At 44.8% G+C, this 23,008-nt stretch overlaps 2 protein-coding genes across 7 annotated transcripts in view; one reads left to right on the top strand and one right to left on the bottom strand.

Annotated features, from left to right (window-relative positions):
• Window positions 1–14,375, top strand: part of NCALD (neurocalcin delta) — a 57,956-nt gene extending 43,581 nt beyond the window's left edge. The window contains exons 3-4 of the mRNA XM_042035696.1: window positions 3,879–3,984; window positions 4,216–14,375. Coding sequence (XP_041891630.1) covers window positions 3,879–3,984; window positions 4,216–4,313 — 204 coding nt within the window. The 3' untranslated portion in view covers window positions 4,314–14,375. The remainder of the gene's footprint in view (window positions 1–3,878; window positions 3,985–4,215) is intronic.
• A 3,008-nt stretch (window positions 14,376–17,383) lies between these two features.
• The window catches only part of GRHL2 (grainyhead like transcription factor 2), a 68,290-nt gene continuing 62,665 nt past the window's right edge, over window positions 17,384–23,008 (bottom strand). For all 6 annotated transcript variants that reach the window (XM_042035819.1, XM_042035821.1, XM_042035823.1 and 3 more), the window contains one exon: window positions 17,384–21,825. In XM_042035819.1, coding sequence (XP_041891753.1) covers window positions 21,711–21,825 — 115 coding nt within the window. In that variant the 3' untranslated portion in view covers window positions 17,384–21,710. The remainder of the gene's footprint in view (window positions 21,826–23,008) is intronic.

The following is a 23,008-nucleotide window of genomic DNA, read 5'->3' as shown; positions in this document are numbered from 1 at the left end:
ATTGAGGTAACAGTGGCAGCAGCAGCAGCAGCACGGGAACAGCAGAACCATTGGTTAAGATGTCCTACAGGAGCCCTCTGACTGGCCAGCTACCAAGGAGATGAACCTGAATGGTCCATAACATCTTTCTAAGGCCTATTTTCTTTGCAAAATGATGTGCTAAGTGGCAGAGCACCTGCATTCCTTTAAGCTCTGTACACCGTCATGCCCTTTAACCACATAGGCACAGCCGTGCAGACTCACCATGGCTGTCTGTGAGCATCCCTAGACCAGTCTCCAAAAAGCCCTGCCTATAGATCCACATGAAGCCAACTGCACAGTTTGGAAGTTGAAGGACTTTAGTGGTGGGCTGGCAGTTGTAGAGCCTCAAAAAAGGAGTTCCATGGGATACTGCTGCACTTACCAGGTACAGCACATCTGCAGACTACTGCAGGAGGAGGCTTCACAGCCTGCCCTCTTGACAGACCTTGTCACAGTTCCTCTCAGATTCATGTCTCCGGCTTTTCATGTCTGCCATATGTTTACCTATAATCTAAATAGCCCAGTGCACTCAAAAATAGCTGCAAACCAGTTAGAAGATTTGTTCCCCTTGCTGAAACAGGACATATTTGGCTAGTCTCTTAAAATAAGAGTTCAAATGAGAGATGGAAACCTTGTTCTAAGGGTAAATTTTTTCACTGCATGGACTCAGAAGGCATTTTAAGAATACTGTGCAGAGACAAGAATAACACTTTCAGTTTAATAAAAACAGAGTACACACGTTTCACTTGCTGTAATAGCTTATTTGCAAGTCAGGAAGAAACAGAAGCTGGTATGGGAAGAAGAAAAAGCTGATACGGCTCTGTAAAGGCAATGTCAAAAATCTCCATGAGTCTGAGAGGAAAACAGTTTTTTTCAGGCCAGTCATTCACACCATGAGACTTTCAGGCATCAGAATTTATTTCAACAGAGTAAAAAGGATCGACTGAAAATTTGTTCTGTCATTGCTGTTGCCATCACCATAATGAGCTTTTTGACAGTTTGTCAAGTATACCAGGAAAATGCAGCCCTCACCAAGGCTTCTGGTCTGAGTGCAGCAGTGGCAGCCAGCAACTGGGAGCAAAACCTGTGTGAGTGGGCAAAGGGATGAGATTTGCCCTGAAATCACCCATTGCTGCTCATCCACACGCAGCTGGAAATCAAAGGGGAGAGTTCAGCAGAGCAGCAGATGAAGCTGGAGCCTGTGCTTGCTCCAGTGATGTATACAGGGCTCTGGAGGCACAACTTCCTCGTGTCAGTCAAGGGTGCCAGGGAGCTGTAAGGAGCACTCCTGACAGAAGTTCACCTATTAAAGCTGCCCTGACTCAGGAGACTGCTGGCAGGTAACAAACTTCCAGTGCTGAATGCCGCTGTTGGTTTTCAGTCCAGGTTCTGGGAGGCCGGGGAGTTGCACTCCATGTGCAGTGGAACCCCTGCAGCCTTTCAGTTGCAGGTCCTAGCCCAGGGTTAGCACAGCCCAGCTCTGTGTAATTATTGCATGAAACCAAATTCCTTTCAGAGCTTTCTCTTTCAAACATACAATAAAGAGTTCTGTGTAGCTGCATTGAACTAATATGGGGCAAGTCTCAAGATTCTTAATCAGCTTTAGCTGGCTTTTACTTTGGGAAAACTTCCCAATGAACTTCTAAGTAAGGACAGAAGAATTTGTCCAGAGTAACCATTTTCAGCATGAAAGGAATGCTTACTATGCTATTCCCATCTGGCTTTCCTAGAATATCTCATCTCTTATTCGCTTCACACGCCTCTGTGAAAAGGACCCTGTAGGATGAAGTCATCCTGAAGAGCTTTTTTTGTCCTAAAAATCTGCATATTCTTACTATGGTTACTTTGATGGGGTAAACACGCCCTCACTCCCGGTCTGGGGCATTCCTCCCACACTTTCAATGCAGATTCTCTGCTTTGCCGTCCTCTCACCCAGAGAGAGGGAGTGACCCCTCCACCTCTCTTCCTACCCCAGACAAAAGCCAGACAGCTTCAGATGCGGCAGATTTATAAGCCTCATCTCTGCTCTGACCCTCGCAAGCCTTGCATACTGATGAGGAGAAGCAAGGTCTAAATTCTTACTGTCCACCATTTTTTTCCTTCCCTGTTGCCTCCTTCCCCCAGCCCCCTCATCCCTGTGTTTACATGCTTGCATGTTCATCCTTTTTCCTGTGCTCCTGGTGTCAGAGTATCATGGCTGTGTGGACAGCATCCCTGCCTGTGCTGAGTACTCTGGAACACTAGTTCTCTTGGGAGCCTTTGGACACTCCTGCAGTTCAAATGATGATGATGATGAGGATGATGATGGTGATGATGGTTAAAAGGGTGTCCACCACTTTTCTATTCAGCCAGCAGGTGTTCATGCTGAAGTGTTCACCTCTATTCTCCTGCTCAGGTCCATAGCCTGTGTTACACTTCCCAAAGGGCAGACCTGAAAACTACAGCCACACTCTTGGTGACATAACTGGGGGAGGAGATGTTTGATTATGCTGAGCATAAGTGAGGGATAATTAATTAACCAGACAAATGCTTTTCTTAGGATGTAAGTCTCTTTAAAGCCCAGGAGGTGTGAAAGGTGAGCTGTTGGCAGAGGAGAATCCAGCAAGATGGCCAAGGAAGCGGATGCTCCCTAGTCTGAGTGTAAAATGTCTGTGCTGCTTAGTGGCATCCTCTGTGCTGTTACATTCCTGGAGCAAATCCTTGGGGATTCTAAGCCAGGTGATGTGAGCTGCTAGGCAGAGTGCCTTCATGGAAGGGAAGAGAAGAGAGGGGTGGCCCAGTGAGAAGTCTTGGCTTGCATCAGGGACCCCCCTCCCAAAGCAGGAGGAAAGGAAGAACAAATAACTAAAGCAATGAGGCGACAGCCAACGAGTTGCAGTGGGCGGCAGAAGGGCCCAGTTGGACCAGGACAATGGTGCCTTGGGCTGGGATGGGCTCCCCCTCCAAATGGCTGGGAGGATCCCCCAAGGCCACCACCCTGCAGCCATCTGGGTGCTGCTGCTGTCCCAGCTGTGGCACCGCAGAGATACCTAACACAGAGCCCTGGTGTTCACTGGCGCTGCATGCTTACGTTTGCCAGCGAGGTTTGGGTGACCAGTGCAGAGACAGATCCTCAACCTTGTTTTAAAATTAACATTACCCCTCTTTCAGGGGCAGCTAGTACCAAATGTGTCTGTGCAGAGAATAGCTATGGGTGGTAGTGGTGCTCTGTGGGACCAGAACATCTGGTCTCTGTGGAGCGAACTGTGCATATGATTTTGAGCTGTGCACACTCACCAACCCCCAAGGAAAAGGCCACCTCCTTGATGGTCCAGTCTTTGTTATCTGTGAGGTGCAGAAAATGCAGGGAGTGAGTCATTGCTTTCCCCACAGACAGGATTCTGACCAAGGAGGGAGAGAAAGGAGATGGGGGAGAAGGAAAGGCAGGGTGAGGAGACAGGTGTGGTGAGGATGAAGCCTGTGTGGCCAAAGCATGGAGATTCATCACAGCACAGGACGAGACCTTGGTGGTCTGGCTGTTCCTCCAGGCTCTGGGAACTGCCATTGCCTAATGTGTTGTACAAATGATAAATTCATCCAAAGACTGTCTTAATAAGGAAAAATGTAGCCTTAGTCCAAACCCAGATGGTGTTTGACCATGACTAAGTAAAGAAACACAGTATTTCACAAACGAGTGTTCCACAGAAAAGGGAAGCTGCATGTACTGGTGCCATCCAACACCCTCCAGCACCCAAAAAGCAGGTCTCTCTGGTATTCCCAGGATATCTTCTGCCTGTTTCTGTCACAAGAAGATCATTGTACCGTTGCATTAAGATACTGTGTTTCTTACAAGCTCTTTGCTTCTGTCTATCACACAGGCAATTTATAAGATGGTTTCTTCTGTAATGAAGATGCCAGAAGATGAGTCAACACCAGAGAAGAGGACCGAGAAGATCTTCCGCCAGATGGACACCAACCGTGATGGTAGGCACCCTCCAGGGTAGGCACAGCTACCAGGGGTGGCTGGGGTGTCCCACACACGTGGGACGACCTGCAAGGCCAACAGGGTGTGGGCAGGCAGGCCTTCACCTTGCAGGGTTGCTTTCCCAGGGGTTTGCCTGGCTTCCCCGGCTGCCTTCCATCATGCGTGGCCAGAGGCTTGACAGGAGTTCTGCAACCCACCCCATGCGCTAAGTAAACGTGTTTCTTTTCCAGGAAAGCTCTCTCTGGAAGAGTTCATCCGAGGTGCCAAGAGTGATCCATCCATAGTCCGTCTCCTGCAGTGTGATCCCAGCAGTGCCGGGCAGTTCTGAACCTGTCCTTTGGATGAATTATGTATCTGCTTTTTTTTTTCTTGCCAAACAACATTCATGGTAGTGTTGCCTCTGTGTGGCCAATTATGCCTTCATTTGTGGCATCTTATAGCTTCTTTTGTTGTGGGTTAATTATAAGAATGCTGAATTGCTCTTAACAATTTGTCCAGAGCACGGGCAGTACTGTTTTAAACAGATATTGTGGTGTTACCATTGTTTTTAAAATTTCATTTTGTTTTTTTTTTTTTTTGTTTGTTTGTTTGTATCTGTTTTGGAAAGTAAGTGTTGAGGAGGAGTAAACCAATAACAAACCCCTTGGCAGCAAGACACACTGACAGATTTTAGATTGCTGCTTTAGTTGTTAAGTATTCACCTGCAGGACCTGAAAGTGTAGTAAGGCTGAACCAAAGGGGTTGTGATGGGTGGGGTAGTAATCACCTGGAACCTCCTCTCCTGTCCAGGAGGCACCAGTTAAGGTCAAAGACAGGACTGGGAAGAAGTATGAAAGTGCAAAACATGTGCTGGGTGTATCATCCACTCTTATGCCTCATCGTTTCAATGCTGTGAACACTTTCCAGGTTGTGAAGGAGAAGGGACAAAATGAAGGCTGACATTTTTTTACTAGGTTTACAGTGGTTGAAGTCATATGGCTTTATCTGAAAATTCAGCAATTTGCAATCCTGATCTCCAAATCCACAACTGACAATACCTCTTGCCGTTTGGGATCAGCAAAAGCAGACACAGATATGAAAAACTGGGTCTTGACAATGAATTTAAGGGAGATAAATGTTGAATGTGAAGTTTTCAGGTTAGTAATGAAGTAGTTGCTACTAAGGAGAGTGGGCATTCACGTGAGGAACTCATGGAACCTGCAAGCAGCTCCATCTAAGACACATTGCTGTTCTGAATGCTCTTGCATAGCAGGAAGTTTTGGGGGTGTTTTTGTCTCTCTCCATGTAGCTAACAGAGTTTCCGGGCCTGCTCTTAGGGGAAGGCTGTCATAAAAACTTGTTTTAAACATAAAATTGTAGCATTTATATTTCATTTATTTTAGTAAAGTTCAAAAAATCTGTACTGAAATGAGGAAATGGTACGCTTTATGATATATTTATATATATAAAAATTAAAACAAAAAAAGATCAACTCTTGAGAGAAATGTTGAATGTTTATCTTTTCGCCTAGATGCAGGAGTTCTGAAATTTGCTGCTGCAAAATTTTATCCTTTGGTCAAAATTGCTGTATGCAAAGCTAGTACACACGTGGGATTTCTTAGGGACTTTACAAGTGCTGTTGCAGAAGAAAAGCTGGAAAAGCTGTAGCAACAGGAGGCATTATGCTGACTAAATTGGTATTAATCAGTCATTAGCTGAAGTCTGCTTTGTGATCCTGTTGGAGAGGTACCCATGCAGGCAGCGCACGGTGTTGGGAATTCATGAGCTCATTAGAGTAACCTTTGTCTGACAGGCAAAGTTGGAATTTTGTCAAGTGACCTTGTAGATGCTAATCCCCAGTAGCCTTAATAAATAAACCAAGTAAAATAAGTCTGCTTTGCAGATGATGATTAGCTAAGTACTAATTAGAAGTCATGAATAAGTAGTTGAGTATAAACAATCTTCTGTGGAACACTAGCTAGCATGTACAATAACTGACAGAAACAGTCCTATATTTAATTTTTCCATACCATTTGCTTTGCCAGGTGTGAAGTGCAAAGCATGTTAAGAGAAAATAAAAGTAAATTGAAAATAACATTGTTAATCAGCTGTACTAAAATTTTTATGAGTGGCTAGTGACACTCAAAAAATGTCTTCAAGCACACACCTTTGTCTCAAACACTCACAGAAATCCAGTTGATGGTATATTTCCATTGCATTCATCAAAATACTGAGCTGAGATGAGTGTGGGAAAATAAGAAAGCAAAGTAGGCCCAACCAAAACACAAACAGATTTTAATAGCCAGTGCTTTCAGGTGTTATGAGCAATACTGGCAAGTTTTGCACCAATTCTTCTGGCTGATGAAAATGTTCCCTCTCTCCTTCTCCCAAATCTTCCTTAGACACCATGTGCACAAATCTAACCCTTCAAAGGAGAGTCTATGCCTACTTTCTTCAAGGTAATTTTCTGCTTTACCTGGAGAGGTTCTGGCCCTCTCTCCCATATCCATCACCCATGTATTTTGAAAGTCATGTTCTGTCTTGAGTGCTTTAGGGTTGTTTTTCAGCAGGAGAAGCCTGGCCAGACTGCTGGGGATCGTGGAAGGAGGGTCAGTGGGCATGCACTGATCAACACCCCTCTCTGCCAGATGGAAATGACCAGTGCCGCCACCCCAGCCGCTCCAGGGGTGCTCCATCACCACCCCTGTGTGGGCAGGACAAGGTGACACCAGAGGATCCCTGCTGAACTTCCAACCTCCCAGCTCAGTGCAGGCACCCACGTCCAAAGCAGCCCAGACCTGTGGAAGCTGGCGTTTACTGAAGGTGAACTCAGATACCTTCTATAGTTCCATCTTCTTCTTAATGCAGTGAAAGCAGTTGCATGTGACCGAAGCTTTTAAAACGTTGCCTTTTATTTAAGTGACTGCATACCACCTCTTTTTCATTTTACAAGATGCTTCTGGCTCAGAACCTAATCTCTCTGGTTTTGCTCAGTAGTTTTGGGGTGTTGGGGCCAGGCTCGCCTCCCGTGTTACTCCTGTGCAACACGTGCTTGAAAGCACAACCTGTGCTCTGACCCCAGGCCAGCAGAGCTGTAATGCTTCCCACAGTTCACAGAATTTGAAATAATAAGGATGAGCTTACAGCTGCAGAGGATATAGCTGCAGATAAGGCTTTTGTATAAACATTTACAGAATGAACTAAGGTTATTCTTTTACCTGACTGCCACTGATGATTGGTGTTATTTTAAATTATTAACTATCCCTTTCTTCCTCTGCCTCTGCATGTACTTAAGGAGTGATTCATAGCTGGAGTTGTGATAGGAACATCTGCAGACCTCAGATCAGCAGGACAGCAGTGGTGTGCTGCACCTCAAATTGAAATTTTCTGCTTTGCTGTCACTTGCATTTGCAATCAGAGCTGCCTTCATAAAGCTTTTGAAGGCAAAGTGGTGTATCCTGTATAAAATAGCATAGCAAGTCAGACACTTTTGAGTGATTCGCTAGCAGTATCTCCATACAGGAAGGATGGCAGACAGCACATACTATTTCATATGACTTCTCAATTTTGTAGATGCATTCTCTAGTTTCAGCTGCATGTGCAAGAGGCAGCCTTCACTCATGCGTTGTCCAAAGGAATTAATGAGTGCATCCCACATGCAGACTGAACTCATGGAAAATGCCAGTCCCATTTATCTGACGTTCCCAGTCAGCTTGTCAAACTCTGGGCCAGAAGATGTGAAGTGAGGACTGTGACTTACGAGTTTTGGAGTAGCCTCTCTTTGTTTTAGCATGCTTTGGGAAAGGAAAAGGGAACACAACCCTTGTAAAACCAACACATATGTTTTTGTGAGCACTTAGAGTTTGAAAAGGTCTAAAGAAATGTTCATGTTTCAACATTATTTGAAGCCCTGTCAGTTCACAGCAGTGATGTTCCTGAGGTTCCCAGAGCTTTGCTGTTCCCTTGCTGTTCTTAGGAGCTCGTAGGATTTTTATCTTGTTGCTGGCACATTTTGTCCTTGTTGTTCTGTGTTGTAAGGCATGACCTCCACATTTGCGGCTGCTTAAAACAGTAAGCCAGAAGTGTGTTCATTTTGTAGCTGGACGAGGTCTGTGTGCACAGGTGTTGCACACCAGCACAGAAAGTAGTCATACATGACCAAGTCCCCATGGTTTGAACACTGCCCCTGGGGAGCGAGCCCCAGGACTTTTCAGCTCTCTTCAGTGATGGCAGAAGTGCAGTAATGCAGCTTAGCTTAATTTTCTTTCACTGCAGACCATGTTAAGTCGCATTACTGTGCATTTGCTGTGGGCAGAACCTTGTCTCAGCTGACTCATGGAAACTTGGTGAACGGTGGTAACTTGGTGTTGAGCCCTAATCTGCAGACTAAGCTGAGATGAGAAGATGGCCTTGGCCATACATCTCCGTCCATGTGAACCAGAGAACACGGTGACACCTGGCAGGTCCCTGGGGACATGTGACAGTGAGAAGGGAATCTCCTGCCTCAGAACAAATGCCCTGAGCTGAGCTGCCTCCTTCTTTTAAAACTCTCTCTTCTTTTAGCGCCGCTGGTGTAGATGCAACACAGTAGCAATATAGCAGGTCAGGATTGAGGAGGGATCCTTCAAGAGTTTCCTTTTGCAGTTTAGTCTACAAGTGCCAAGTGAAACAATTGGAGGGAAGGGCTGGACAAGTCTTCCTGAACACCCTGTACACCAGCACCTCCTTTTGTCTTTCTCATGGTGCTCCCTTGGTTTCCTGGCATGGCAGTCATTGGGCTCAGGAGTTAGATGTTGGGTAGCTGGTGCAAGACTGGTGGAGAAGAATATTTCACCTGCCCTTTGCATAAGCATTTGGATGCATTCTTTGCGGGATCTCATGTAGTAGCCTTAAAGTGGGGAAGCTCCTTTTCTTGCTATCATGGGCAGAACTTGTGCTTAGAAATGTAGAGAAACTTGGCAAGTGCCAGATAGCTGAGCAGTGCTCAGAGCTGCATGCAGAGTTTTCCACTGATTGTGCAGTAGGCAGATAAGATAAACAGCAGTGATACATCAGACACGTGGTGTGATGTGTTTCCAGATAGGGCTTGACTAGGATTGGCACCTTCTATGTGAGCAGCTCTGTCTGCTGCGTATTCTGTCAGAGGTGCTGACAAAATACACTCTAAAATTAAGCAGCAGAGCTGTTCACTGTACCCCAGCAGGCACTGAACAAACAGCTCCCAGGATGAGCACAAGGCTTTCCCTGAGTGCAGCTGAGGACAAAACATTGCCTGTAGAAGTTCATTCCCGGTCATGGCACAAAAGAAGAAGGGAGAGCTCCGTTGACTCTCAAAGCCCAGGTGTCACTTTGCAGGCTGGGGAAGGTGGAAAGAACATCTGTGTTTTAAGCACATAGAAAATAGAGCAGGAATTGTAAATTGGCGTGGAAATCAGTGGTATTAGAAACCAGGACCACTGCTGAGGGACTGCAAAAGCCATTAGGTGCCTCTGGCCTTCAGAGTAGTAGAAGCATCAGTTGGATGCATAGTCAATCTCCTTGTCCCTTGCAGAAACTATCCCTGTCTACTATGGGTATCTCAACAGCATCCCTTATTCCATCCTGGCTTTTGCTGCTGTTGTTTCCAAATTATCCATACTGAGAAGTTGTTTCAGGGGTGAGGATTTTCACAGCATAAGGTATAAACCTTTTCAGATGTACTGTCCATATCTTAACGAGCTGGAAAAGCCAGATGCAGGGGGCTTCTTGCTAGGTACAGGTTTGATTTTCTCATTGTTTCCCATAGGTTGTGTTATTTTAATATGTAGTTGGGATTAAGCTATCGCCTGTAAAATGCTGGTTAATGCACAATAAGCAAAGCAAAAAAAGAGTGTGAGTTGTAGTGAACAATGTGAAAAGACTAGAGAAATGAAAAACTGCAAAAGACATCCCTGCCTGTAGCCCAGGGTCTGAATTTGCACAGTGAAACCCTCTTTGCAGTAGCCAGCACAGAACAGCTCCTCTATGCCAGCCCAGTCCGTGGTACCTCCTGGGCTGCTTCAGCCCCGTGTGGTGAGGCTGGGGATTCTGTGTCCTGCCACAGACATGGTCATTTGAGATTATTAGGCAGGCTGAAGGCTTCCTAGATCTTGAGGCACAAAACAGCGACCCACCCTCTGCATAGGCTTCATTTACTGTGCACCTGACATGTTTTAGATCTTCCCCTCTTGCCCTGACCTTATACCAAAGACATTCTCACATTCCCAGGGTATGTGCTTAGGGTGTCCAGCTCTCCAGGTCTTTGCAGCCTCCTCCCACCTGCCATCCCCAGCCTCTGTGTGAACAAATAACAATCACCAGCCCTTGACACGTGGAGGAGCCAAGCTTGATGCACTTAAATGGAACAGCCTCTGATTTGGTTCCCAGTCTTTCACCCACCTGTGCTACTACACTATTTATTTCCTATTATTAAGTAATGGCATTATTAAACATTTTAAAGGCACACTGAACCTCTGAAACAACATGGTTTTTATTATTGTGTACGTGTTTGTTGAGGCACTGCAGACTGAATCTTCCCGGTGCTTGGTCTCTGCTCCCCTCCCTTTACTCCACAGAGAGCTGGTTTCTTCCAGGCTGGAGCAGCACCTTCCTATGCATCCCCGTGTGGTGCCCCAATCCTGCAGGAGTGCCCAGATGCTGTGGACCAAGAGATAATTTTGGCACAGTAATATCAGGCAGAAACTCTTCCTGCTGTTTCCTCTGGTTTTCTCCTCGCTGGGGACAGGGGTTTCAGCACTGTTCAGGGTTGGCCGCATGGTTCCCCACCAAATGGGATGACAGGATGAGAAAATCCTCATAGATTCTAAACTTCATTTGTGCTGCTCTTTGGCTGCACTCAGAGGGAAGATTAATGGGTCCAGTGTGGTTGTTTGGGGGAGAACTTGCAGTTCCTTGCCACCACCACTTTTTTATTTCCTGTCATTATCTTACTCCCATTTCCAGGGCAGCCAAATAGTTTTTTATTAGTATCTGGAAGAAAAAAAACAAATCCAGGGTTTCAATCCAATGAGGATCTAAGAAAGGTTATTTAAGACATCATGCTCAATGTTAGTCATAAGAATGCTCCACAAAATCATGTTTCTTTGGTATTTCATGTTTCATTTTCTTATTCATGTTTTAGGCGTGTTTGTGATTTATTCCGGTTTTTTGGATCATCTTAGATTCAGCCCTGCTGGTCCTTCAGCTCTTATGCAGAAGTCCCAATGATCCCAAGAGCAGAGCTGACTGAGCAATTACCAGAGAGGTGGGCACACCGTGCCTGGTAAAAATGAAGAGCTTAATTACATTAGGGATTATTTTTGTCCGCACTTGCTTCAAGGAGACAGATTGAGCTGCATTTCAATATGTTTATCTCTTCCACTTGCTCACTTCAATTCCATCCAAGCAGCCTTGTAGTTAACATTTGTATATTCAGCATTATTTTGCTCTTGAGCCTGAAGTGACCAATATTGTCCTACTCTGACAGGAGTACTTAATATCTTTTGATTTTTAAATATTGCCGAGTGAGTGATGTGATGGATGCAAAAGTACTCACTCATTTGTATGCTGGCTCTGGCTGTGATAGAGTTAATTTTCCTCACAGTAGCTAGAATGAGGATAAGTTTTGGATTTGTGCTGGAAACAGTGTTAACAGAGGGATGTTTTCATTATTCCTGAGCAGTGCTCACATGGTGTCAAGGGCTCTTCTGCTTCCCACCCCAGCCCATCAGCAAGGGAACCTGGGGTGCACAAGGAGATGGGATGGGATACAGCCAGGACAGCTGACCCCAACTAACCCCAGGGATAGTCCAGACCATATGGTGTCATGCTCAGCATATAAAGAGGTGGGGGGAAGAAGGAGGAAGAGGGTGATATGTTCAGAGTGATGTCATTTGTCTTCCCAAGTCACCACTACCTGTGGTGGAGCCCTGTTTTTCTGGGGATGACTGAGCACCTGCCTGCCCATGGGAGTTGTTGAATGAATGCCTTGCTGTGCTTGTGCATTGGGCTTTTGTGTTCCTTATTATCTCAACCCACGGGTTTTCTCACTTTTACCCTTCCAATTCTCCTCTCCATCCCACTGGAAGGGAATGAATGAGTGGAGTTGTGGGACTTAGTTGCTGGCTGGTATTAAATCGCAACAATTCGTTTAAATTTGGGCAGATATTTTTGATGCTGTAGAAACTAATAAATTGAGATAAAAACATGGCCAAGAGCTGAATGGATCAAAGTGTCCAGTTCCTATTTAAGTCCATAACCATTCCACAGGGAGAGCTTTCTCTGTTCCCTCAGGCTGTTGCCTCATTGCAGCATAGAGTAGAGATAAATCGAACTTTTAATGATCTACTATGAGCAGATTCACTGCAGCAGCATGCAGTTCAGCATATCCTGTGTCTTGGCAAAACTAGATACCTCTCTAGATGAATGCTTTGTAAGCAAACCTACATATCCTAAGGAAGACTTTTACCATTCAGAAAGGAGAGGGACAACTATGAATTAAATTAATTTGGTCCGCTTATTTTTCTTACGGCTGTCTAGAATTGCAAATGTCTTGTGTGTTGTTGCCTGTAGCTGTTGTGATGTGTTAATTTCCCCCCCTGGTTCTGTTGTAAGCTCATCTGGTGGTATTCTGAGTCTCCAGCTGGTTCTCCGCCAGGCAAAGCCCATGAGAAGGTCATGTAGAGGCGAGCGGCTTTCAGGCACACTGGGGCAGCTTTTGGGGATGTGGCCCTGTGCTGTTCCATGCTTTGGGAGCCTGTACCTGCAGAGCAAAATGTTAAACCTGCCTGGTAAAATGAAAGTAGATGATCAGGCCATCGAAAGAGACGGAGAATTTGGCGGAGGGTTGTGTATTTGTGCCCCCCAGCACGTGCACGGTTCCCCCAGCTATTAACTTCCAGTTAGGACCTTTCCTGAGCTCTTAGTATTAGAATAAAGTTTTCTTATGCTGATAATGTATTTGTATTATGCAATGTACTCAGAAAACAGAAGATTATCTCTCTATGACTGTCCTCTCCTCTCCTCTCGAGAAGCTGTTCTCCTCTGTACATATGATATGCAGAATGTATGGGAGTCTTACCAGCGTTGGTTTGCATTTTTAAGACTGTACTAATTAATGTGTGATACTATTGTGTTTTTGTAGTGGCATCTTTGATGTAAGATGTAAAAACTATTTAAAACTTTTTTTTTTGTTATCGTTCAGCTTTTAGAGATAGCACCAAGGACTGCATGTTCACTAGAACCAGCCTTTTTCAGGGGCTGTCATAGCTGCACGCAGGCACCGGTGTTTCACCCAGCGTGTAGCACCTGCGTTCTTCTTTTAATAGGGGTCAGTTTTGAGTGGAAACTAATTCTTCCTGAAAAGTCTAGTTTTCTCTTTCCCTCTCTCAGATTCAAGCTTCCCCCTTCCACGCTGTGTGCCAGCCCTGGCCCCAGGAGGAGACCTGGGAGGAATGTCTCCTGACCCAGGGCACCCCACTGGCATCAGGCCCCCTTACCCTGTAGCTCACCCAATGCATGCTCCTCGGAACTTCATTTTCCTTGGAACTGCTGGCTATGCTAGGACAAAAACGGTGGGCTCACATTGCAAGACCATTTGTGCAAGTGACTTTAAAATGAATTAACTAAAATTGGGGGAATTAAGGAAAAGAAGAGACTGAGCAGCAATTTTAGGGTCAGAATCTTATTGGGGTGCTTAATACAGCAAGAACTTGGGGTCAGTCCCTAAAAGACAGGACCATTTGGGTGGCTTAGGTCTACATTTCTTGGCAGGTTTGGAGAGTGAAGTGGGGCTCGGATCCAGCCTTTCAGGCAGGGTTGACTTACTAGATGGACTGAGTCTGAGAGGTGCTTCTCCAGATTGTGTCATGGGCCAAAAGACAAGACATGCTGCAGCTTAGGAGTTATTTTTCTTTCAGGTTTGTTTTTTTTTTCCTTTTTAATGGAGAAAGCAGTTCAAACTGCACCTGGCAAAATGACTGACTTCAAAAGCATGTTTTCTGTTGTTATATAGACACTCACAAAACAGCATTGTATGGCTAAAAAGGCATATTTGTGATAGTTTCTTTTTGAGTGCCAAAATATATAAGCAGTATTGTTTGAAGGGAAATAAGAATTTTTTTACTGTATTGTTATTACTGTTTAACAAATATATTGTTTTTAAATGTTAGATTTTGAAGACTTTTGTATTGTAAATTGTTTGTGACACGGTGCTTTTTCATACTGGAATTACTGATTGCACCTAAATATGAATTATTGCTTTCTTATATAAATATGTGACTTTGAACAATCTTGATGAAAACCAATGTATGGTGGATACCAACAGTTCAAAAACATTCACCTACTGAAATCCCCTAAATGTTCTTTCCTACTAATAAACATTCTGCTGCAGCTAGCTACGGTGTGCCATGCGCTTTACTCCCTTCATGGTGGTGCCTTAAAGCCTCATGTAGCCCCATGGTCTGGTGAGAAAACCCCAGAGAAGCCTTTGCCTGCTGCTGTCACAGCTCCTGTTGCACTCACCACTGTGGGCATGGAGCCAGCAGCTGTGAAAGCCAATTTGGGGGGCTCAGCCAGGGCTTAAGCTGTGCATGGGCGCTGTGCTGGCACATTGCAGCTGGCTGGGCACTCCACTGCTAATGCAGTTTTTCCTCCAGCAGCTAAAGCCAGCAGCTGGGCAAGGAGTAGGGTATAAAAGCAAAGGAAGGACAGCACAAGGCTGAGAGACCTGATCGCCTGAAGCTGGAAAGGCCAGCTTAGCTGACTGACAGCAACTTTCTCTGCTATAGATAAATCCCTCTCCAGGTTTAGGGGATTTTTTATCTCCTAATGACTATCATAACATCAAGGGAGCAGGATGTGGCGAGGGAGCATAGGCTGGCAGGGTGGTAGCTGTGGTTAGTCGCTCTGAGATGTGGCTGATGAGGCGGCAGCAGAGCTTGTCACAGCAGGGACTCTGCCAGCCTCACACAGGCTCTGAAGGGGGCTGCCTGATGCTTCTGTGCATGCTCCTTAAGCTCCTCAAATTTTTACCTAGGTTAAATTTGGTGCTGGGATTAGCAGAGTGCAAAAAGTAGTTTAAATCCTGCTGGAAGGTAACAGAAACCAGTGCCTATTTCCTTTTGAGATAAAAAAAAAAGCACCTATTTGTGGAACTGCATATTAATAATATAAGCTTGAGACAGGCTGGAGCCTGAATGAAGCATCAGTTACCAGGTATCTCCTGTGCTCAGTGCAACTTTAAACTGGCTTTCTTACAGAAGCTTCCAGTGTGCCAGGCTCCTGTGATGGACATTCTTCTCACCCTCTGTCCTGGCTAGCTCAGTCGGTACAGCATGAGACCCTTAATCTCTGAGTTGTGGGATCGAGCCCCATATTGGGGCACCACATTTATGTCTCGGCTTTTGAGACAAAACTTCAGGAGGAAACACTCCAGAATGAGTGATACTCCCCTTCTCCTCCGTCAATGAGACAAATGGGTCACAAGGAGTGACAGTGGGAAAAAGAAACCAAACTCTTTATTAACACACGAACAAAACAGGGTAGAACAGGATAAAAAAAACCTCCTCAAAATATAACAAATTCCCGGAGAGGGAACAGACAGGCGGGCTTGGACCAGCCGGGGCCACCCCCGCAGGCTCCCCAGACCGGCGAGGAGGGAAGGGAGGCAGGGAGGCAGTGAGGCAAGGGGAAGGAAAGGGAAAAAAGAACAAGAAAAAAACTCCAATAGAACCCTTTCCCAGCTAGCTGGAACACAAAGGAACCCAAAAAGCAGCACAGTGCTCCCAGCACACTCCCTCCCGAGCCCTGCCGAGCCCCTGCAGCCGTTGGGCCGAACCGTTCAACCGCCCCCTCGGGTCCGTGGCTCCGGCCCCATCCCCCGGGTCCATCTTAGAGGCACAGCGTCCTGGGGCATTGAGGGGATGGTTAAGGAATAAAGCAGCTTCATAACATCACCCCAGGACACCCTCCCCTTAGGGCCATCATAGGATTTAGCATACAAAGACAGGGCTGTAAGGAGGTGTTTATTTGTACAGGGTGCTAAAATCCTCCACTTACCGCCTGTGCTGTCCCATGCATCTCTGCATCTTGTTGTGCAAAACTTCTGATCCAGGCACTGTAGCACATGGTGCACTCCCACGATCCCAGACTGGACCTCCCACCACTTCAGGGAGGAAGGAACCTGAGATCTGCAGCTCATGGCCCCATCTAGGAAATAGCATGCTCCAGAATCTATCACTGTTTTCTGCAGCACAAATGGAGCCAAGAGATTGGGAAGGTGCTGAAAACCACAGCTTTGCTGCTCCAGTGAGTCCCCTAAAGTTTCAGTCAGGAGCTAGAGGTGGAGTGTTTTGCTCCCTGCTCCTCAGAGGGGGTCAGTTCTTCTTAAAGACCTTTAATCAAGGTGACCTGAGTCACCTTGCTAAACCCTGTCTCAGCCATGCCAGACACAGTCCAACCCTTGAACATGCAGTGGGTGCAGTGGTTCCCATCAGCTGACACACTCCTCCTCACCCCTCCATGGCCTCGCAGATGGAGCACTGCCAACCACGCAGCTTTCAAGCATTTGCATTTTAAGAGCCACTCAGTAAAACTACTTCCTGTAAAACATAATTAAACATCTATCACAGGCAGTGCCCAGGAAACGTGATTACCTTAAAGAGCTTCATGGGAGCTGATCTTGGCTCACCCTGCACTGCTCATCCAGAGCACTGAACTCCTCCACCCCACTCTAAGACAGGGCTGTCCTACTACTGCTTGGGGCATCACCCTTTCCTGAGGCAAATGCTTTCCCAAGCAATTTCCCACCTACTTAGATGTTCTCACCTCCTGAATTCTTGTTTGAAAAACCAGACTCAACTGGTGGAGAATAAAATGTTTGATGAAAATGTTTTACTGCAAGATGTGTGCCCAGATATGCTTCAGTGCTTTTGGAGTAGACACAGTAAGGATCTCATCCCAGGTGCCCAGGAGTCACAAAGATGTTAGTGTCAGTGCTTCCAGCCAGGTTCCCAGGACACTCCAACAAGTCACAGAACCACAGAATAGTTGGGCTTGGAAGGGATTTCTGTAGTTCATCTGGTCCAACCCCCCTGCTCTAGAAGGGCAAGTGAGAGTTGGTTGTCCAGGACCATGTCAAGGCAGCTTTTAAATACCTACAGGGATAGAGACTCTACAACCTCTCTGGGCAACCTTCTCCAGGGCTTAGTCACGCACACACGCAATCAGTCCCTGATTTCAGAGGGAACCTCCTGTATTTTAGCGTGTGTCCACTTGCCTCTGGTCCTGTCATTGGCACCATTTAGAAGAGCCTGACTCCATCCTCTCTGCACCCTCCTTCAGGTATTTTCACATACTGTCTCTCCTGGAGAGATGTAGTGACACACACCACAGCAACAGAAATATTATCTCATACATAGGAATATTTATTTTTTTCCTTCTTAAAAATGTACAAAAAATAAAATAACTGTATTTACAGCTTATCAAACCCCTCTCCCAGTTGCAACACTATTAAGTTACATGAGCTATATTCTTAATATAAAAGCACACTATTTATACATAGTTTCCTTGTTTGCCAGAAAGAAGGCTTGTCACAATCTTTGGCACAAACATTCTTGTTTGTATCTTGTCTCAATTAATAGGAAATGGAAGAGCATATAAACATTTAATAAGCTTTACATTTTATAAGTCGTAAGATACTCCTTTCCAGTTCCATTTCAATCAATATACAGCATCTCTGACAGCTAGAGAGTTTAGATTTTACTAACTGTTTGAATTAATTTACATTTAAACAATTCATAAAATGAAAGAGAAAAATATATAAGAAAGATATTTGATCTTTGAATTCCATTGACCAAAATGTTTGTGACAGAGGACACACAGGAAGAAAACATTCTTTTCTTTGTAGTTTACACTCAGTAGTAGAAATCCTCTAAAATGTCTTGATGGGGATATCGCCATACATCCACAAAGCTTTACTCAAAGGATGCACTTTATTTTGGAGATATCAGCACCTGACCATGAGAAAGAACTAGATTTTGAGAATTTGAATAGGGTTTCATAATAAAACATCAAATGAATGGATGAAGTGCCAAATCTGCAGCAGGAACCAAAATTAGAAGACTGATCTCCTTTTGTACATCTCTATCAGAGTCTTTGAAAACACAACATCTACAGACACTGCACTGCTTTAACTCTTCATAGGGAAAATGCACTGAGCAGCAAGCCACTCTTCAGGCTGCACTAGTTAAGATTCAAGACTGCTGTCTTGAAGAAGAAGAGGAAATGAGAATTTTGTTCCTTTAAATAAACAACCACAGCAGTGCCACAAAGAAACAAAAGGAGGCAAGGCAGATATTCCTGTCCCCTGTTGAACAGTATCCAAATCTTACTTCCACTTAACTCATAACATTTGGAAAATCCAGCATTAACCAATAATTTTTATCATACAAAAGCAACATGTATATTTTAAACAATATACATGTAAGCACTATGTACTCCTCAGGACATCTGAGTCAAGCAGGGCACAAGGTAGTCACTGCTTCAGAAGTTTGCATTACTCATACTGCCCCTTTCCCACCACTCTGATGGGCTGATTTGGACCAACAACGTGAAACTTGAGAGCTTGTAGCTTGCCACAACCAGCATCCAAGGTTCAGTGCTCCTCCAGCAGCTGATGCTATTAACTACAGCTGGAGGGGTGCAGTATGGATACTCTTTCTAATGTCTTAGTGACATAGAAACAAAGCCCTCAGACCCTGGCAGACAAAGTTAAGGGTGATCATTCTTATCTAGCTCTAGTTGCTGTTTTAAAATAATCTTACCACCTATCTAGTTGCCTTCCTGATAACTTCATTGAGACTGTAAGAAGGAACTAAAGTCAGGAGTATCAGCTTTCTACTATCAGGAATTTGCACACTTTAAAATGTATTTAGAATAGCTTTCAGTTAATCTTGGAAGCAACTTTCCTTCTCTGGATAGTGGCTGACTGAAAGCTGCTAAAATGACAATGGAAAGATAGTTCCTTAAGCCCCAGTATTCCTGGAGCATTGCACTTCTCACTGATCCTGCACTGCTCCTCATCAGAGGATGCTGCAGCACCCAACCGATCTCAGCTCATCTCCACCCAAGTGTAAGACAACAACATCCCATTAACCTGAGTGCTGGTGCTGCCAGGACAGCCTGTCCTTCTCTGTGATGCCTGAATTCTCACTGTCCTTTCATAACACAGCACATTCCAACCCAGGCCAGCCCCAGGCATTCCCTTGGACAGCAGGCTTGTTGGGGGCAGAACCAAGGCTCAACTCCTGCATACATTTACTCCTACGCTTAACCTGCAGCTTCTGCCCAGACATCTTGACCAGCTGAGAGATCCTAGCTGATATTCTGAGGATTCTAAACACCAACATAGAAATACAAGAACTAACAGTATTGCTCAGCAGTCCTGCATGCTGGTCCCAGTTCCTAATGCCTCCTGTCCAAACTGTCCGCTTTTTTTCCTTTAGGAAAAAAGTATCTGGGATAAATCAGCATAGACTTTTCATCTCAGTCTGAGCCAAGTAGAAACAAATGGAACAATCTTAAATCTCTTGTATTCCCAGGATGTTTGCTCTTGAGCAGGGTAGCAAGAGCATTTTGCTGGAGTGCATTTTTATATAAAGTTAAGGACATTACTACAGAATTCTGCATCAGGAGAAAGAGTGCATACCAAAAGAAAAGGGCAGGAGAAAGACAGGATACACACTTTGCTCTACAGGCATATGTGGATTCTGGATGCTAGCCCTGACACTACCAGCCTGAACCTTTTATAGTTTCTGGTCCCACAGAAACCTTGACATGTATCTAACATTTCTAACAGAAGTAGAGATTTTAATGGGATGCTACTTGAAGTTAAGGAAGTGTGCAAGAACTTGCAGGATAATTCATGCAGATATGGCCAAATCAGACTGGTCAGTTACCCCAGCTACTTTGCTTGAACGTAAATACCTCCACACAGCTCAAAACACTACGTGAGCCCTGTTATACTAGGCAGTGTTTCTTTCTGCCATTAACCACCTAAAAATAAAGGTTCTAAAGGAGAAAAGGTTTCAGAAGGAAAAGAATAAATTCTAAAAGCTGCATGTAGGAAAGGACCCACACTTCTGTCTGTCACACAGGATCCATGTATAGTGCATAGAGAAAAAAATGCAGCTGAAACTCATGGAATTATATGCTGCATGAGGAGCTCTTTACAATAGGCAGAGGAGCTGGAACGGAGAGAGAGAGGTGCTGGGTTTGGATGTCATAGGGACATTCAGGCCTTTAACCCCTTTCCTGGTATGATTTTAGCCTGCACAACTTTATTTCTTCACAGAATTCATAAGGCAGGCGTGGAATCTGATGGAATAACCATGCAGTTCAACTTGGATTCAGATGCAGCCCTTGAGAGAGAGACCTATCTCCACACCTCAGTTGTCGGATTCTCACTCTCCACTGGAAAAATTGTTCCAGTTTTGATAAACTATTTATACCAAGCCCAGGCTTATATGTCCTAGTGTCCTAGGAATCACAACAGAATCATTCAATGGAAATACAAGAGCAAGTACACTTAAGAGGAAGAGTTTGAAGTCCTGTTTCTTACAGTCTAGAGAAATGCTTTGATGTACTGGCTGCTGCGGAAAGAACCTTCCCACCACAGGTTTGAGAAAAGGACACTTTAAGAGCCTCCACTTCATCAAAGGAAGACGACCAGGAAGAATTCCTTTCTGTACCTCTAGGCAAACCAGGCAGCAGACACACGGTGTCTCTTGAATTTTGTTACGGCTGCATGGGACACTCAGGTATCTACAGCTGGGACTTGGGCACCTAAGGTGGGCCCCATTGTACCAGAGCATCCAACCCCTGGTAGCAGAGTCTGCTCTAATATTTCAGGATATACCTGTGTGAGTGAGGATGGAGCATATGAGTACAGATTCAGTTATCAGCTTCTCAGTACACACTCCTTAACAGATTGCAGCGATTTACTCCTCTAGGAAAGATTCTATTAAACCCTAAACCAAATACATACAAAAACATAGAGGCAGTAAACATGCCCACATACAGTAGTTAAAATATATTATTGCATATTATAAACATTATATACAAGGTTAAAATGGTTTCTTTACCATTTACTTACAAGTGACATTTGTAGCTGAATGCCTTACTTACAAGTCCTCATTGCTACGTGCTGAGAACTACCAGAGGTATTTGGCAAGACTATACAGTATAGAGAGATATGGATCAATCTGAGCAAGTGAACTGTCAGCCACTTTCCCCATCTTTAGCACTGCAACAGATTTTTAGCAATGACGGAGACAACTACTGGTAAAGTGATTTATACCAGATTTCTGAAACTAGACCAGCATAGTTACTTAACATGTTTTAGAATGAGCTTATCCACACTGAAGTATGGATTAAAATGCTGCATTTCACATTTGCAGTGGGTCATCTGGTTACAAATCTGGGGGTTGGTAACTGCTTGTACACTAGAGAGTAGGGAACAATAAATAAGGGACCAGGTTAACGTGAGTGGCCTTGTGCTTGACAAACCCAAGTCTGTATGCAGTGGGTGCACATGTGCAGAATGGACAATATTTTCAATGCAGTCTTGTAACAGTTTCTCTGATCAACATCTGTCAAGTTCACGGGGAATCTTCTGCTTTCCAAGAAGAATGAAATGCTGTGGTTCCTTACAAAAAGGCTCTGCCTGAGGCTAGATCTCTGTCAGTGTGATCTTGAAGCCTTCAACCATGTTCTCCATGTGCAGGATGAACGTGTCCTCGTTGGAGTAGTGCTCAATAATGTTGTCATCCATGTTTACCAGGATACTGGTGACAAAGGCAGAAATCAATGTTTTTATGTACCATATGTTTTTATGTACTGAAAGGGAAAGCTGTGCACTCTGCCACATGTACTCACTTCTCTACAACACAAAACCAGACTCCAGCACAGGCCAATACAGCATCACTAGTGGGAGTTATCATCACGATCTACCCTGTAGTCCCTTACAGCCTTTGGATTAGAGGCTGCTCCTTGCCAGAGTAGCTGAGGTGGAGACGCCAGTGCTGGGATGTTAACACACTTAGGCTACCTACAGCTGAGCTGCACTTCAGATCCCTGGCAGACACAGCTAGCTGGTGCTTCCCATGCCTGGCGTTGGCTCCCACAGAGACACCTCCGTGCTACTCCTCAGGCACGCCATGTGAGCTGCTGCACCTCTGTGGTGTGAGTTGCTAACACAGGGAAGCAGTGTAATTTGTGCTTTGCACACAGCTCACAGACTTAGAACTCACTTGGATGTGAGACTATCAACAATGATTATTAGAAGTGTATATGAGTGTTTTCCTCACTCTTTACCTCCAATGTTTTGTCTGTCACTTAGAAAGAAGCAAAACATGAGAAATTTCACCTGTCTTCTCAAAAGCTAAAGAAATCCCCAGACACAACAATGCCCTAAGCTAGAGTTACAGCTGAAAATAAATGATTGGTTTAAATTATATCACTACAATATTGTGGTTGAATAGAACTAAAAAAAAAGCTGAGGTGGAGAGATTTAGTTTTATGGCAAGAAGCAGTAGCCTAGCTATTCTAAAAGTCCAGCTGTGACATTCATGTCTAAATTTACTCAGCTGAAACCCCTGCAGCAAACATTGCCTGCCTGTCTTTCAGAATAGGACAGTGGCCTACTTCCTAACACTGCAGGAAAACTCCACACTGCATTGACAGCAAAGGCAGCATCTCCCATGCTGGCCCTCCACAATGTTATTAAGCATATTGCCTACAAAACAGACTTTATCCACATATCCACAAAGTCTTTCTTCACAGTAAGCTTATGAACACTTATGTCAGACACAGACTGGAGATCCATGTTTCCTCCTCTGCCATTGCCTACAGTCTCCACAGACATGAAGAGTTCAAGCACATGGGTATGTCTTCTGAAAGAGTTTATGTTGCCCAGCATCATGAGGCCCCAAGTGTGACTGGTATCTCTGAGTACTTCTAAAGGATTCT

The sequence above is a fragment of the Corvus kubaryi genome, unplaced genomic scaffold, assembly GCF_017639235.1.
Source record: "Corvus kubaryi isolate FWS band 111438036 unplaced genomic scaffold, C.kubaryi_AGA036_p1.0 37385, whole genome shotgun sequence".
NCBI lineage: Eukaryota > Metazoa > Chordata > Aves > Passeriformes > Corvidae > Corvus > Corvus kubaryi.
The sequence above is the reverse complement of the archived record's forward strand: the minus strand, read 5'-3'. Positions and strand labels throughout refer to the sequence as shown.